The sequence below is a fragment of the Ovis canadensis genome, chromosome 2 (assembly GCF_042477335.2).
Source record: "Ovis canadensis isolate MfBH-ARS-UI-01 breed Bighorn chromosome 2, ARS-UI_OviCan_v2, whole genome shotgun sequence".
NCBI classification, from domain to species: domain Eukaryota; kingdom Metazoa; phylum Chordata; class Mammalia; order Artiodactyla; family Bovidae; genus Ovis; species Ovis canadensis.
This window is the reverse complement of record NC_091246.1, coordinates 15,900,037-15,918,181: the sequence shown is the minus strand read 5'-3', so window position 1 is coordinate 15,918,181 and position 18,145 is coordinate 15,900,037. Positions and strand designations below refer to the sequence as shown.

The 18,145-nt window shown below is 37.1% G+C and overlaps 1 protein-coding gene across 1 annotated transcript in view; it reads left to right on the top strand.

Annotated features, from left to right (window-relative positions):
- RAD23B (RAD23 homolog B, nucleotide excision repair protein) overlaps positions 1 to 17,917 on the top strand; it is a 43,509-nt gene extending 25,592 nt beyond the window's left edge. Inside the window, exons 5-10 of the mRNA XM_069573875.1 lie at positions 2,109 to 2,164; positions 6,234 to 6,361; positions 9,221 to 9,353; positions 10,906 to 11,033; positions 11,714 to 11,884; positions 16,551 to 17,917. Of these exons, the coding sequence (XP_069429976.1) occupies positions 2,109 to 2,164; positions 6,234 to 6,361; positions 9,221 to 9,353; positions 10,906 to 11,033; positions 11,714 to 11,884; positions 16,551 to 16,664 (730 nt within the window). The 3' untranslated portion in view covers positions 16,665 to 17,917. The remainder of the gene's footprint in view (positions 1 to 2,108; positions 2,165 to 6,233; positions 6,362 to 9,220; positions 9,354 to 10,905; positions 11,034 to 11,713; positions 11,885 to 16,550) is intronic.
- The last annotated feature ends 228 nt before the right edge of the window (positions 17,918 to 18,145 follow it).

The following is an 18,145-nucleotide window of genomic DNA, read 5'->3' as shown; positions in this document are numbered from 1 at the left end:
GGCAGTAACCTAAACCAAACAAAAACCACATGACAATGTTCATATTTTCTGTGGGTTAGCATGTTAATGTGTAGAGAACAGTAGCAGAGGGACATCACACTAACTGATACAGTGGTTTCCTCTGGGGAAGGGGAGGAGTGTTGAGGTAGAATCAAGATTTGAATGGTGGTTAAATGGTATCTCCGTGTTATCTGTAAGGTTTAAACAGAAAAAAGTGTGCAAAAATAGCACAGATTGTTCTATAAAAGAACATTAATGAAGGGTCTAATTCTGCCAGGCAGTAAACTGTGTTATGCATGGTAGTGATTGCAAATTTAGAATGGCTCTTATTAGAATGGCTGCTTGGTGAGATAGTAGTCTAGAGACAGACCAATATACGCACAGGGACTTAATATAAGATAAAAATAATTTCAGACCACTCTGGGAAATGCTGTTGGGGTAAATGTCTAGCTACCTGGAGGTCATCTTATAAAAATAAGTTTTATGGACTTCCCTTGTGGCTTAGTTGTTAGGGCTCTGCAAGCAGCATGGGTTTGATTAACTGGTGGGGGAATAAGATCTCATATGCTGCACAGTGTGGCCCAAAGAAAAAAGAGTAAATAAACTTTAAACAGAGAAAGATTTAATGTAGAAGTGAAATCATAAACTAGAGGAGAACATGGGAAAAACAGTCTTCATGCAGAAAAAGTCATGAAAGAAATGATTAATAAATTTGCGTACAGAAAGAATTTTAAGATTGGAAGCCAAACAGATTCTTATTAGTTTCATTTGATCAATTAAATGGAAAGTCATGCCTCTCTGGGAAAAATTGAGCCAGTTGTAGTTCTTCTGACATGCAGTTATTCCAAAACACAAGTCAGTGTATAGAAACTAGAAGTAGCGGTTGTCTCTGGGTGGGGTCCAGGGCAGGAGAGCTTTTTTCCACATACATGTGTGTGTATATATATATAGTGTTGAACTGTAGTTCGGAAACTTCATTTTGAAGTTTTGCCTTCCACACATTAGTGAATGAAGGTACGTTAAAAATTATACCAAATGATTGTTTTATGCTTACCAGTCATGTTGAGTGTTAGGATGCCAGGCACTTTGGCCACAGTAACCCTGCCCACAGCACCTGGGGATGCAAGGATACTGAGAATACTGTAATTTATGAATTCAAGGTTGGGTATTTCCGTTGTCTTGCGGTGCTGTAGGGTTTTCTCAGGATTGAAGTCTACTGAGTTTTGTTTGTAAAATTGGGACACAGGTATATGTGTATCTTGTGTTTGTGTATGTTGTAATTTAAATTGCTAACTGCTGTCTTTACCAGTTTTGTTAACCTCATTTTTCTTTGGCCTCCTCTTCCTGGTCTTTCATTATTGTATTTGTGTCTACTTTGTTTTCTAGACTCATCTTCAGTTGCCTAACAAAAACTTAATCCTTTTGTTTTTTAATATATTTGGGAGATCAGGAGATGCCTCCTCTGCTTTTTTTTTTTTTTTTTTTTTAATGTTATTTGGCTGCAGCAGTTCTTAGTTGTGGCATGTAGGATCTCGTTCCCCGGCAGGGATCAAACCCAGGCCCCTTACATTGGGAGCGTGGAGTCTTAGCCACTGGGCTACCAAGGAAGTCCCGTGAAAACTTAGTCCTTTTAAACTGGTTTAAAACTTGGTTATAGCTCGAGTCTGTCCTGCCTCTGCATTTTTTTTATGCTATGTTCCTTGCTTGAATACTTTCTTGCAGTTTCTGTGTTTGGAACTTAACTATAAGATATAAGTGAAATTCTACTATATAAAGACTTCCAAGGCCTTTCCAGCCAAATACAGTTTCTATATGTGCTATATCATGTACAGCTTTTGGTGTTTCTTTGACTGTGATTTGACTTACAGATTATTTGTAAGTTCTTTAAATGATGGATTTTCAGAACAGAATGAGTATTAAAATTCTTCCCAAGCCATAAATGTTACAGATAAAGCTCTGGGTTTTAATCTGGAAACCTTTTTAAACACTGTAGCCAAACTTATGCATTTAATTAAAACCAGAGAGTCTGTACAAATTGGACAGCTACTAAGCTTTAAGGTAAATTTTACATACTTTCTGATACATGATTTTCTGAAAATATTTTACAGTACATCAGGTGATTCTTCTCGGTCAAACCTTTTTGAAGATGCAACAAGTGCACTTGGTAAGCATCTACATGGTGAATTACTTGATAAGAGGGAAGAGGCTTCATTTCTCTAGATCATTTTCATGGTTGCTTATAATCAGGTGGTTAAATGATTTAAATAATTCACTTGGTGTTACTGAAGACTTTGTAAATTAATGCTCTATATGTTGAATCATTTAAATCGTGCTGTTAAGAGTTAAGCATACTTCTTTCCTTAAAGCAGATATATTTTCCATTTTCTAAATACGGGTTTTAAAATGAAGTTTAATCTGTGTATACATTTATTAGGAAGTGTCTTTGAAATGAGTGTAAGATGTTACTAAATCTGTCTCACATCTCATCTTTATTCATTCATCTCCAGCCTTTATTCCAGGTTGTAGCCCTGTAGGTCCCCATCTGCATCTTGTTGCTTGTATTGTACTTACAGTGAAAATACCTTTTTATCCTGACTTTTTACCTGTTGGGTAATGTCTTTCCGTCTTCCCTTCACATGTATGTCTGTCAGAACCAGTAGCCTGTTTCCCATTGTAACTGTCCCTGGGTTACAGTTGTAACTGGGTTACACCGTGACTGCCCTGGAACAGTGCCTGCTGTAGGTGCTTGTTGTCGGTGGTTAGCTGGCAGCCCCGCTCCTGCCCTTTGGTGCTCTTCTGTACCACAGGAAATGGTGGGGAGGTGGAAGACTGGAGCAGGTCGGGGTGCAGCTTCAATGGAGGATGGGCTTCTGGGTGCTCTGTGTAGCTGCTGCAGCAGCAAGGTTCCAGCAGCAGTAGTATCACATAAGATACGGGCTGGCCCTCTGACCTAACTGAGCTTGAACTCTGTGATGCCCTGATTGCCGTGTAAAAAGCACAAAGGTGCAAAATAGTTGTTTAATCAACCTAAGATCACCTGGGTGTACCAAACCCACATTCATACCTGTGAGGACTTTTTTCTGGGATTACCCTGCCACCATTCGAATATGGGTTTAGTGTCTAGCAAGCAGGAAAACAGAAATCACTCTTATTTCAGACAGTAAAAGCTTAATCTTAGGAAGTTGTTACACAGGTTCTGGAACAGCTCAGGATTACCCAGGGATGTGTAAAGTGCTCTGTAGCCTCAGAGCTGGAACAAGCCTACACTCCCCCCTGCCTGATGCTGTTGGAGGCTCTGGCTGTTGCTGTTAGGCTTCAGTTGGAATGCGTTGATGCTGCCTGGCAGGAGGCCAGGAACGCACAGCTCTAGTTACTCCTGCTGTGGTCTCTGATGGTGGTGTCTTACCTTTTACATCTGCATCTCTTAGAACTGCTGTTATGGTCTCAGGATCCCTTTACCCTTTAGTCATTAATTTATCCAGTCTTTACGTCGATACCCTGCTTCTTTAAATGTTTCTTCTTTGGGTTCTGTGACACCTCTCTTCCTTGAACTGTATCTGTGTTTGTTCCTTCCTCAGGCTTCCTTGTTAATTCTTTCTATCTTGCCTGGTCCTTAAATGTATGAGTTTTTTTCTAGGGTTCTGCTCTAGGTCATTGTTCAAAGTTCAGACCATGGGAATAGTAAAATACCACCCATACACAGTTGACCTGTGAATAACACAGGGGTTAGGGCCATCAACTCTGTGTAGTCAGAAATACATCTATAGCTTTACGATCAGGCCTCTGTCCATGGTTCTGCCTCTGCAGATTCAGCCAGCCATGGATCATACAGAAGTATGCTAGGAATGCAGTTACCCAATTATTTGTGGACCTACACAGTTCAAACCTACATTGTTCAAGGGTCAGCTGTACTTTTAAGGATTCTCAGTGTTAAAATTCCAGTACGTATATCCCTCTGACTTCCAAGCCTCATTCTTTATGCTGTCAGCTGGAAAACCTATAACCTCCATAAACTCCTTAGATTCAAAACTGACAAATTTTTTATTCCTCCATCTGATTCTTCTCTTTTGTTCCTTTCTTGCTTCCATCATCATCCATGCTCTACCGAAGTATTAGCATCAACCTTGACCTCTTCCTCTCTTGACCAGTGAGACTAGGAGTCCTACCGATCTCCTTCCTAAAGTCTCTGGAATCTGTGTTTCTACTACCACCTAATTGCCTCAGCTGACGTCCCTCCCTTCCTGATGCTCTAGTATTACTCTCTTAACTGGTCTATTCCTTGCCACAGTGGAGTTTCTAAAAGGCAGATCTAATGAGGTAATTGCTCCTTTCATAACACCTCCTATCCTAGATGATAAGTTCAGAATTCATTCTTAATCACATTTTCTTCACTATTTCTTCTGTCTCATTAGCTCTGTCTGATGTTGTCCATTGTCCCTAATTTTCCTAGGAGTCATTTCCCTTGTACCTTTAGGATCTAAAATGTACCCAACCTGCATGTAGACACTTCTGTTTGAGTTTTTATATCTTGACTAATTAGGAGGCATGGCATTAAGGATTAGGTGTGGGAGCTCTAGGGTCTAGACTGCTTGTATTTGTATCTCTGCACCATGGCTTAATAGCCATTGATCAAATTGTTAATCTTTCTAATAAGCCTCAGCCTCATAGAGTTCTTGTGAGAATTGAGTGAGAAAAACACTATGTTAAAATAATATAGTTCTGATAGTCCACAGCACTTGATTTTATTACTGATACTGTTTTCTTTATCTGAGAACTAGATTACTGAAAGTATACTGACTCTTTGAGTGCTTTGTGCTAGAATTGTATCAGTGGGTAATTAAAAAGTTGAAATTGCTTAAGTACTTAATGGAATAGGAAGGGAAAAGTCATTAAACAAGATATCAAATGTTGAATTTGCTCAGTGATACTTAGTTTTTTAAGCTATATTTTCATAGCTGTTAGAACTTTATTGAAAATTTTGCCATCAACAAAGTAAAAAGACTTATAAAATGGCAAGAAAATACTTGCAGCTATATATATGTATATGATAGGTTAACATCCTTGATATATAAAGAACTCATGCAACTCAATAGTTTAAAAAAAATGGGCAAAGGAATTGAATAGATATTTCTCCAAAGAAGATGTACAAAAGTCCAACAGAAATATAAAAAGAGGCTCATCATCACTAGTTGTTAGGAAAACTTGCTTTAAATCAGAGTGTTTTCTGACATTTCCATGAAGAGTGAGTTGGGGTTGGAGAGCTCTCTGGGAAATGACTTATAGAGATAATTGTACCATTTTATATGGTATGAGACATTCTGACTTTCTTGCTTCCAACCCCTATTCCCCTCTGCTTTGATAATAAAAGGTGTCAAAGGAAAACAACTTATTATAGCACAATTGATTGCTTGAAATGTCCCTGCTTCTTGCTTTCAAAAATCAGTTCATCTGTCTCCTCTTCCAGGTTGCCAGCCTCGACTTCCTAATTCTGTTATATGTTTGTGCTACCTTTGTGCTTGATATTTTTATTATGTGTTTAACATAGTGTATTAGTTTCCCGTTGCTGCTCTGTATCACACCTTAGTGGTGTAACACAACACATTTATTATCTTACTGTAGTACTGTAGGCTAGAAGTCTGACATGAAGCTCTCTGGACTAAAATAAAGAGGCTAACTCATTGGGCTAAAATCAGAGCTGCATTCCTTTCTGGAGACTCTGGGGGAGAATTTGTTCGGTGTCCTTTGTGACTTCTAAGAGACTAACCACATACCTCGGCCATACCGCCTTCCTCTGTCATCAAAGAAGCACATAACATCTCTGCCCCTGCTTTTTTCTCTAACTTGCCCCCACTTATTTCTCTGACCCTCTCATCTGCTTCGCTCCTGCTTTTAAGGACCCTTACCATTACATTAGACCAACCCAGGTAATCCGGGATAATTTCCCTATCTTAAAGTCAGCCGATTAGCAACCTCAATTCCCTTTTGCTTTGTAACCTAACTTACTCGGAGTTTCTAAGGATGGGGGGAGGTGGATTGTTCTGCCTACCGCATGTATGTTGTAGTAGTTGTATGTGTGTTTTAGTTACTCATCGTTGTGTTCCTAACACTGTAGTGCCTGACAGTGTATGCATACATATACACACACTGAAATTATGTGGAGAATGTTTGTTTATTGAATTTTCTTTCTCTTTTCCTTTTTCCCTTCTTCCACCCACACACACATCTTTTCTTAGTGACAGGTCAGTCTTACGAGAACATGGTAACTGAGATCATGTCAATGGGCTACGAACGAGAGCAAGTGATTGCAGCCCTGAGAGCCAGTTTCAACAACCCTGACAGAGCAGTGGAGTATCTCTTAATGGTGAGAAACATTTTGCTTTCTTGGTTCTAGTTGTTTAAGGATGAAATCTCAGAGAAACAGAAATTTTAAAGAAACAATAGCAGTTCGTAAGATAATGGTGATGTATGCTCATTTGCATAATGCTTTTATTGGGTTGATTTAATTAATGCTTTTATTGACATTTATTGGGTTTTCAAAAAGTTCTTTTGGGGTTTTCCATTACATCTTACGGAAAAATCAGCAAACCTTTTGGTCAACCCAGTATTTTTCTTAGTGCATTATCATTTTCCGTTAATAAAGTATAACCTCTTCTAAAAGATTGTGATAAGACTTTGAATCAGAAAATGTCACTAAATGGATTTTAAAATTGGCTATCCACTTGGGGTATTAGTGTCTAACCTAGTTATATCATCCTCTGAGGATGAGAGCTGTGTGTTAGAGGGCTAAGGGTGGGGCAGGTTTTCAAACTAATTGAATCCAACATTTCAGTAGCTTTTTTGCCTGCCAAACATGATCCTGGATGTACTATGTAGAGTGAAAGTTTCAAGTTGGAAGTCCAAGTCAAATTTTGTACTATGTAAAATTTTGTATTTAGTTGCTAGCTTTTAAAAATTGGGAGAGTTTGCTGAAAAGTTCAGATAATTGCTTTATCTGGACAACTCAGATCCCAGATTTTCACAAGGGTTTAGGGGAAATTTTAGGTTGTAGACTGCTCTACTAATAAAAGTTTTTGAGAAATAGATTGTTATGGGCATGAACTGAAACCCTTGATATTTTACAACAACGAATGTCTGTTTTACAGATGTGACACAGACCAAAAGCAAATTGTAAAAGTTTGCAATAATATTGGATTAATTTTTTAGTTGTAAGATTTTATTCTGCAATTGTCGTTGGTGTGTTAGAATATTATCAAAAGTCTGTATTACCCTAAACATCATCTCAGATCCTAACTCCTTGGAGAATACCGTCCACAGTTCAACCCATTCCCTTGTTTCTAGGTGTGCTTCTGGTAGAAACTCCTTTTCAGTAGTTTCGGAGTAGTTTCAGAAGAGTCCCCGTCATGAGCAGATAATTGCTTCTCCTCCAGTCATTTCCTGCTTACTGGCATGAGGTTCAGAAAATCTTAACATACCATTTAACTTTTGAATTCTTTTTCCCATTGTCCACTTGAAAGTCTGTAAAATACTGACAGTTCATTTAATTATCAGTTTGAAATTGAGGAATCATACTGGATTGAGAGTTATTGTGGATCAGTTTATGGTTGCCCCTCATTCCTCCCCCAAAAATGTGTATTGCATAAAAACATTGCCTTTCCTTTTATAGAATGGCTTTAATTTATACCTGATTTTGGAATTCTGCATAATTTTAATGGTGTCATCAAATATTTTGACCCAGTAGATTTGAAATTTTGGGGTTTGAAAAAAATGAATTACTCTTTTCACAGTTGCTACTATTTAGCATCAAATGCAAATAAATAGATGAGAGGTTCATGGAAACAGTTTATCCTTTAGTTTCAATTGAAGCAGGCACTTGTTTTGGTGCTTTGAACTGTTGCTAGTTTTTGATGAATCTATATAAGTGCAAGTGAGTGTATAGAAAGAAGTAATAATCTAACAAAAAGCTAAATCTTGTGTGTGAGGATTTGAGGTAGATCTGTAGCAATGGTGATTAACTTTTGACTTTAGCTAACTTGTTTGAGAATTTGATGGAGGCTTTTGGACCCTCGATCTGTATATAGTTTGTCCGCACTTGATAGCTCCTCATTTAAGGGTTTGAATTGGTGGGTGGCTTGCAGTGCCTAGAGGGACATCTAATATAGCAATTATTATCCTGCTATTTATTGTCCTTCATTCTTTATATGTTTATGATTTTAGCTTCTGATTTACTGGGAAATGGAAGTGATTACTAACACCATCTCATATTCATATACAGTATTTTCTTCTCTATTCCCTTTCCAAAACCTATAAAGGTTATTTGATAGCTGTATGTGAGAAGTCTTATAAATCATTTTTATCAAAATAGAGTGTTCCAAAAATCTTAGTGAAGTTTAAAGTTATAATAACTTCAGAAGATAAATGTCATAAACTTAGAAAAATTATCACCCAAAACTTGAAGATTTTTTTATACCCATTTACTTTTTTCTTTCTTTCTTCCTTTGGGCCATACCACACAGCTTGTGGGATTTTAGTTTCCTGACCAGGGATTGAACCTATGCCCTTTGCAGTGAAAGTGCAGAGTCTTAACCACTGAACTAAAAAGTCAGATATGTCCTAATAAGATTTGTGTTGATATTTTGAAAATTTAAAAAATTAGCTTTTTAATGTTGGACAGTATTATATGCAAGTTTAGGATCTTGCCTGATACTTTGGTGTTAGATATTAATATGTGTTGCTGTATAAACATCATTTCATGATTTTTTTTTAAATTAATAAAGTTCCTTTATGTCTTAGATCTACACTATCTAGTTGGGTAGCTATTGAGTACTATTAAGTACAAGTAAGTTAATACTTAACTCTTTTTTTAAGTGTCTTAGTATCATTAGCCATATTTCAAGGTCTCAGTAGCTACTTGTGGCTAATGGGTATTTTTATTGGACAACATAAATATAGAGGTGTTCCGAAATGGAAAGTTCTGTTGGGCAGTGCTGCTGTATATAATAGCAGTATGGATTCATCCATACCACATTGAGGCCATTTCTAATCTTGAATATGTGCAGATTTTGTTTGTGTTTATCCTTTACTTTGAATTGAAGCAGACGTCTGTTTGATGCTTTTAGAAATTAGACAAGGATATTGAATAGACACAAAGTTTCTTCTTCTGTGTAATATTTAAGTAACTTTGAGTGAGGAGCTATTCTAAAGCTTGGAAATCATGTTACAGGGAATTCCTGGAGATAGAGAGAGCCAGGCTGTGGTTGACCCCCCTCCAACAGCAAGCACTGGGGCTCCGCAGTCTTCAGTGGCCGCAGCTGCAGCAACCACGACAGCAACAACTACAACAGCAAGTTCTGGAGGTAAAGTGGAAACTTTTGATGGGGAAGAAATGGCCATGAATCTTCAGTTTAAAATAATTTAACCTGAAATTCTTTTGAGGTGACGTTCATTCTCAGAGCATCATAATTCTTAAAATCTCTTCTAGTGTTAGAGAAGGGCCCAGAAGAAACAATAGTACGTGGATATAAAAGATACTCTTATTTTAAACATCATCACTGCAGTTTTGGTAAAGGACATATTTCTGTTTAGCTCCTTCTAAGGAAGAGATGCTTCCCATTTAGATGCTTGCATTTAGTGTTATATTCAGAATGGTTTGCGCACCTTGTCTCTTTCTCTCCCTATAAATATCATAAAATATAATTCCAACACCAGCAGGATCCTAATGGTTATTATAGAAGCAAGAAAATGAAACCTAGTATATTTAATATCTTGTATCTAGAGGTGAAATCAAAGCTTGAATTCAGGTATCTTTACTGACTAGCACCCACACTTGAGTTGGCAAAGGTTTGACTAGGAAGCAAAGCCTAGAGCCTGTGAGAGGCCCGGGAATGTTCTCTTTCATTCTTTCTTCTGTAAAATTGATAAAGTAATTCAAACTGTTAATTTTGAAGAGATCATTCCTTTATGTATTTCCTAGCTCTAATTATGGCAGTCAGTTCTGGTTGATAAAAATCCCTAAGCACTTTGTGTACAGTCTCCCAGAGGATAAGCTTTCATTTCCTGAGATTCAGCATGGAAATGGAGGAGGCAGAGCTTTGGTTCAGGTTTGGGGTGCTGTCCCGTCCAGTGGCACTTACTGAATAACTTAGTTCCTGAGTCTTGTTTTCTTCTGTAAAACTAGTGTTACACAAAGAAGAGTAAATAACCGTGCTCTGTGGCCATTTTAATTTGAATGATTGTCTTGAATAATGCAGGAGATAAGAACGTACATCTAGAAAATTCTCACTAATCTTCGTAAATACAATTAAAGAGGGTAGGTTTTTTTGTGTTTCTTGGTTTTGGTATATATATTTCTTAGGAACTTTTGAGCATCAGAAACAGCTTCTAATGCTTTTTATAGAGTATATGCAGGCACAGGTTGTCGGTGTTATTTGATAGATTGAGTGCCCCAGGCAATTGTAGGAAAACGTCCTGCTTTTAGTGGTCTGTTCTCTCTGCGTTGTGTGCTGTGCTGTGCCGAGTTGCTTCCGTCGTGTCTGACTCTGCAGCCCCATGGACTGTAGCACGCCAGGCTCCTCTGTCCATGGGGCTCTCCGGGCAGGAATACTAGAGTGAGTTGCCATGCCCTCTTCCAGGGGATCTTCCCAACCCAGGGTTGAACCTGCATCTCTTATGTCTCTTGCGTTGGCAGGCAGGTTCTTTACCACTAGTACCACCTGGCAAACCCACTCTCTACCTGAGCTAGTAGGAATAATTTCTGCAGTATAAGACTTGCAAGTTGGCACAATTTGAAGATTGTCGTTACTTCATTTTATATACATCTTAGAACTCAAATCATTTTTTTTCTTCACAATGTTTGCTGTCTAAATTATGTTTGTTATTTTTGTTTAAAAATGTTTATGTTTATTTTAGGACACCCTCTTGAATTTTTACGGAATCAGCCTCAGTTTCAACAGATGAGGCAAATTATTCAACAGAATCCTTCCCTGCTTCCAGCATTGCTACAACAGATAGGTCGAGAAAATCCACAGTTACTTCAGGTGACTGTTTAATCAGTTTCAAAAATGTATTAACATTTTGTAGAAGTCAATGGGCACTCCTTCCCCTCTACCAGGTGTATAAACTGTTCTTCCAAGCTACCCTCAGGAGAATGTTATAGAGGTACTGATAAAAAGAGAATTGGGGTGGGGGTGGGGTTAATTTAGTCAAATACTAAGTTTGGGAAACACTTTATTAAAGAATATGAGAAACTTTCGCAAAAAGAAATATTTAATTTTCTAAATCTCTCTTTCTCAAGCTTATTACTAGAGGTGCACTGCCTCTTAGAAAACATACCTGTGGGCTTATTTTATTGTTCAGGTCATGAAGTATTTGAGTTTTGTGTAGCATTCTACTGCCTGCTAGTTGTGGAAGATAAAAATAATATAGACATAAATATAATTTTTCTTTTAGCCATCAAGTAGTTTTTTAATAGTAATGGGGGAGTGGAGTGTTTATGAAAAAGAATTTGAATTCTTTTAATTCTTCACTGTTTACCTCCTTCAGAAATACTGAGTTTCTTTACAAGAAATCACATCCTTCCAAAGGCTGACTAATCCAGAATCATTCTAAAATAATGCAGTTGCAGAGTTGTAGCTTTCCTTTTTATTTGTATTAGAGTTCTTGTTTTCCTGGAGGTACTTTATAACAATGTGTTGTTGTGTTCTTTAAATCGCTGCAGCAAATTAGCCAACATCAGGAGCATTTTATTCAGATGTTAAATGAACCAGTTCAGGAAGCTGGTGGTCAAGGAGGAGGGGGAGGAGGTGGCAGTGGAGGAATCGCAGAAGCTGGAAGTGGTCATATGAACTACATTCAAGTAACGCCTCAGGAAAAAGAAGCTATAGAAAGGGTGAGTCTACGTGAAACTTAAAAATTCGGTTCCTAGTCACACTAGCCATGTTGCAGATGCTCAGTAGTCACTGGGGCTAGTGGCTCCTGCATCGGGTAGCCTAGATATAGAGTATTTCCATTGTGGAAGATAGCTCCTATTGAGCAGAGCCCAATAAAGCATTATTCATGTAGGGATTGCAGTGGAGACAGTCTCTTCTCAGCCCTACTCTCATCATGTTCTTTGTGAAGCCCAAGAACCAGCATTAAATACCAGTCTAGCATGAAATTGTTATAAATAAATCAAGCTAAAGATTTCATTGATGTTTTAAAATTCAAGAAGAAAAAAGTATATGCTCAATTCAAGATTATCCTTTTTTAAATTTATATTTCAAATTTTATTTCACTGTTGTCTCTAAATATAAATATGTGTGTGAATTATATAAAATATGTATAGTGGATATCAGAACCTGATATTTCAATTCTCTTTTCACCCTTATCAGGTCAACCTGTACAGGTTGTGCCATTGCAGTATAACTTAATACTTAGAAAATCATCGGAGCTTTAATTTGTCTTTATGACATAACCATATAAGTGTTCAAGGTTTATAACTAGTATTTCTTAAAAGGTACTTTATATATTGTGCTGTTTTACCTCCTCAAATAATAGAAATGACAGTAGACAATTGCCTCACTTGTTCTGTAGCAACTTTTTTTTTTTTTTGAGACTGTCAGTTCTTGATTTCTGTGTTGGAGAAATTTTCTTTTTGTTGCTTTTGCTTTTGGTGTTATACGAACATTGCCTTACCCAAGGTCAGAGGACTTGAGCCTGTGTTTTCCCCAAAGAGTTTTATAGCTCTTATTACATTTACGTAATGAAAAATGTCTATGCTCCATTTGAGTTAACTTTTTGTTTATAATGTGAGGTGTAGGAGTCTAGATTATGTTTCGCCTGTATAATATCCAGTTGCCCAGCACCGTTTATTGAAAATACTTATTTTTATTCTTTGACACTGTTATAAATAGAATTGTGTTCTTTTTATTTATTTATTTTTGGCCACACCAACACATATGGGATCTTAGTTCCCTGACCAGGAATGAAACCCATGACCCCTGCATTGGAAGCACAAAGTCTTAACCACTGGACCATCGGGGAAGTCCTTAGAATTGTTTCCTTAATTTCAGTTTTTAGATTGTTCATTGTTATATGGAGATACAATTTTGTGTATCATGCAGTTTTGTACACCAAAAGTAAATTTTGTGTACCTTCTTTAACTCAGTTGTTAATTCTTAATTTGTGTGTGTTCCTTAGGATTTCTGTGTGTAAGATCATTTGAAGGTAGACATAGTTTTACTTCTTTTTCAATTCAGGTGTTCTTTGTTTATTTTTACTCACATATATACCAACTTGCTTAATTGTCCTGCCAGAACCTCCTCTATTGTTGAATAGCAGTGATAAGAGCCGACATCCTTGTCTTGTTCCCGATATTAGAGGAAAATGAAATACTAAGTCTTCCACCACTAAGTTTGATGTTAGCTGTGGGTTTCATTAGATTCCTTTCATCAGGTTGAGGAAGTTCTCTTCTATTTCTATTACAGTGGATGTTTTTATCACAGAGGATGTGAGGTTTTGTCGATTGTGTGTTGATTGAGATGGTCATGTGATTGTGTCCCTTTTTCTGTCAATATACTTTGTTGTGCTGATTGATTTTTCTGTGTTGGCTCAGCCTTGCATTCCTGAGGTGAATCCTCTATGGGCGTGGTGTTTAATGCTCTTTATGTGTTGCTGGAGTTGACCTGTTAGTGATTTGTTGAGGATTTCTGCATCTTCATGCATTAGGAGTATTGGTCTGTAGTTTTCTTACGGTGTCTTGGTCTGGTTTTGGTGTCAGGCTAGTACTGGTCTTAGTTCCCTCCTCTTCTCTCGTTTGGAAGAGTTAATGAAGAATTGGTGTTGATTTTTCTTTAAATTGCTGGTACAGCTCACCAGTGAAGTTATCTGGGCCTGGCTTTTGGGGAATTTTTGTGATGACTGGTTAAGTCTCTTGTCATAGGACTTGTTCAGGTTTTCTGTTTTGTTTCGTTTTTTTTTTTTTTTTTTCTTGAGTCAGGGTGGTTTTTGTTTTTCTAGAAATTTGTTTCATATATGTTGTCTAATTTGTTGGCATAAGCTGTTCTTAGTATTCCTTTATTGTTGCTTTCGTTTCTATAAAAAGTAATAATAGTGTTCCCACATTTATTTTCTGATTTAGTCATTTGAATTCTCAGATTTTTTTTTCTTGTCAATTCAGTAAAGGTTTGTTAATGTTGATTTAAAGGGAAAAAAGCAAGAATTTTTGGTTCTGTTGATTCTGTATTTTTCTAGTCTCTATTTTATTTCCTTCTGTTTGCTTTAGATTTAGTTTCCTCTCCCCCCCTCCCCCAGTTTCTTAAGGTGAACTTAGATTACTGATTTACTATCTCTTATTACACAGGCATGCCTTGTTTTATTGTGCCTCGCTTCATTACATTTTGCAGTTAAGTCCTTTTTTTACCAATTGAAGGTTTTTGACTGTTAAGATGATGGTTACTTTTGACAATAAAGTATTTTTAAATTAAAGTATATACATTGGTTTTTAGACGTGATGCTGCTGCACACCTAGCAGACTGCAGTATAGTGTAAACATGACTCATGTGCACTGGAAAATCAAAAATTCTTGTGACCTGCTTTATTGCCACATTCGCTTTATAGCAGTATTCTGTAGCTGAACTTGCAGTATCTCTGAGTTGGACCTGTAGACATTTACAACTAGAAACTTCTGCAAGAACTGCTACAGCAACATGCTGTAAATTTCAGTGTATTGACATTTTATTTTCATTCATCTCAGTATTTTCTAATTTTGTCAGTTTTTGATCTGTAGGTTTTTTAGGGTTTTATCAATTTCCACATTTATGAATTGTCCAAATATCCTTCTTTTATTGATTTCTGAGTTCATTCCATTGTGGTCAGAGAACATAATTTGTGTAACTTTAATCCTTAGAAACTCACTGGGGCCTGTTTTGCGGCCTGACCTGGTCCTTGGAGACTGTTCTGTGTGTACTTGAGAAGGGTGTGCGACTTGCCGCTGTTCGCTGCTCTGTGCATGTCTGTTAGGTCTGGTTGGTTTAGCATTTTTTCAGGTTTTCTACTTGCTTGTCTTCTGCCTTCTCTTATCCGTTACAGAACTTGGGGATATTGATGTCTCCAGCTATTGTTGCATTTTTCCCTTCAAGTCTGTCAGTTTTTGCTTTATGTATTTGGGGGCTTTGTTGTTCTCTTTGTTTATAATGAAGTCTTTTTGATTGTTTAATCATCATAAAATGTCTTTGTTTTAGTCACAATTTTAATTGAAGTCTGTTTTGTCTGGTATTAATATAGCCACTTAAGCTCTCTTTTTGTGTAATTATTTGCATGGTATATGTCTTTTTCTATCCTTTTACTTTCAGCGCACTGTGTCTTTCAATCTAAATTGTGTGTCTTACTGTAAAGCATATATAGTTGGATTGTGCCCTGTTTACCTTTTACTTCAGCTAGCCCAGCTTTAATGTGGACAAGACCTAAATAACAAAATCATTTTTTAGTTTCTTCTCCTTTCATGGATGAGTATAATCATGCTGAATTAGGAGTTTTGCCTGGTTTTTAAATAAAGGTCCTTTCTTGATACAGTCTAATGCAAGGGACAAATGTATGGCACCTGGGGAATTAGATTAATTCACCTGAGTGTTTGCTACTGCTAAGTCACTTCAGTCGTGTCCGACTCTGTGCGACCCCATAGACGGCAGCCCACCAGGCTCCCCCATCCCGGGATTCTCCAGGCAAGAACACTGGAGTGGGTTGCCATTTCCTTCTCCAATGCATGAAAGTGAAAAGTCAAAGTGAAGTCGCTCAGTCGTGTCCATCCCTCAGCGACCCGATGGACTACTGCCTACCAGGCTGCTCCGTCCATGGGATTTTCCAGGCAGGAGTACTGGAGTGGGGTGCCATTGCCTTCTCCTCACCTGAGTGTTTAAAGGCTTTTAAAAGCAGTGATTATTGAGTTGCAAGTGATTTTCAATAGACTATGAAAATAAAATTAAAGGGATCGTATCACCTTTTAAAGTGCTATAAAAATTAAGCAGATAAAAACAGAATACTGTATGTCTTGACCCCAGAAGTATGTCATGTAATATTACTAATAATTGACCACCCATTTTTGTAGTATGAGGTGTTTCATAAAGCAAGGAGGTTAAGAGTGATATTTGACCCTTATTAAGGATATGGCTAAAAAAAAAAAAAAAACAAAACAAATAATTGGATTAGGTAGTTAAACTCATCTCCACCTCCGGTTGCTCTCATCCATAGTTTCACCGCTTATGTACTAAAAGCCATCTGATTTACAGATTTCTATAGGGTCATTTATTTTTAAACTACCACAGCAGCTAACTTTTAGTGTTAATGCCAGTGAATGTTATCAAAGTATCTATTTAGCATCAAAATTTTAACTAGGAGCAAAGAATTTTGTAAGTGGTTACAGGAAAGGGCCCCAAGTTCTATCTAGCTCCTTGAATTGGACAGCAGCTCCATGATCAGAAAGGGATGAATTCATCTAAAATTCTCAAGTTTTTGCATCCCTTATAGTATGTTTTCAAACAATGATGACTCCGTAATATGTTTTCTTTCTTTTCTTTCAGTTAAAGGCATTAGGATTTCCTGAAGGACTTGTGATACAAGCATATTTTGCTTGTGAGAAGAATGAGAACTTGGCTGCCAATTTTCTTCTACAGCAAAACTTTGATGAAGATTGAAAGGGACTTTTTTTTAAATCTGACACTTCACACCAGTGCATTACACTAACTTTGTTCACTGGATTGTCTGGGATGACTTGGGCTCATATCCACAATACTTGGTATAAGGTAGTAGATTGTTGGGGGTGGGGAGGGAGGGTCTAGGATATAGGGCAGGGATAAATACAGTGCATGTCTGCTTCAGCTAGCAGATGCCGCAAATCCACACAGTGTGTACAATATTATACAACCAAAAATCAGCTTTTGCAGGTCTTTATTTCTTCTGTAAAGCAGTAGATAACTTTTCCTAGGTTTCACTCTTTTTAGTGTACTAGATCCAGAAATTTAGTGTAATGCCCTGCTTTATATTTCTTTGACTTAACATTGGTTTCAGAAAGAATCTTTGCTACCTAGAATCTACAGTCCCTATTTTATGGCAACACTGGATAATGGCTGTGTGAAATTGGGAAAAAAAATGGGAGTGACTGTAAACAGAAATGCCAAATTATTGATGGTTATTGTTGCTGCTTCAAATAAGTATAAAATTAATGTGTAAGAAAGCCCATTCTTTCATGATAAATACTTGGGGTTGAAGGGGGGAGATGGGGAACATTTTCTTAAGATGGAAATAATTAACTGCTATTTTAAATTTCTTGATCATTGAATGTGAGGCCCTTCTAACATGATTTGCGAAGCTGTGCAAGTATAGGCAGAGTTATTTTTCTGTTTACATTTTTTTTTTTTGGTTTATTTTGGGGGGTAAATTGGTAGCTGCCTAATTACTGTTTACTTCATTGTTATATTGCAGTAAAAAGTTATAAAAACCACGGTTGCATGTTTGCTTTTGATGTATCCCTTTGTGGAGTTAGCACTTTGGGGCCAATGAAGAAATGCAGCATTCACTCTCCCTGTCTTCCCCTTCCCTCAGCAGAAATGTGTTTGTCAGCAAGTCGTGAATTCCAACTGCTGCCTTTTTTAAAACCCACAAAATGCTGATTCAGTTCAAGATTAATGCAAATGTCTCAAAACTGGGTTTCTGACATTTGTAAATGTTTTTTCCTTATTAGATAAGAATGTATGACCATTAAAGTTGTTAGGATTATTTTGCTTTTGAAAAGAGAAGGTGGACAGAACTACAATCCAGCATCTTTTATTGCATTGGAAAGACTGGCGAAATCTTTTGGAAGGGTTGGGAGATGCAGCTGGAATAGTACTTTGGAAAATATACAATCAAGATATCTCATGGCATATTAAAAGAAAAATCTTAATAGCAATGTTGGCTTTTATTTGGATTTTTTTCATCTCAGCTTTTTTCTTTGGAATCTCCTTTGTTGGCATTGTTATTTGATCATGAAGAGGGGGCAGGTGTGTCTACTTGTTTTTTTCAGCTCTTTTCCTGAATATTAAAAAGACTAAAGACTAAAGAAATAATTTTTTCTACCATCTTATACTGAGTTAAGAAGATGAATTTGCACAGATTTCATCCTACATAATCTCTTAAT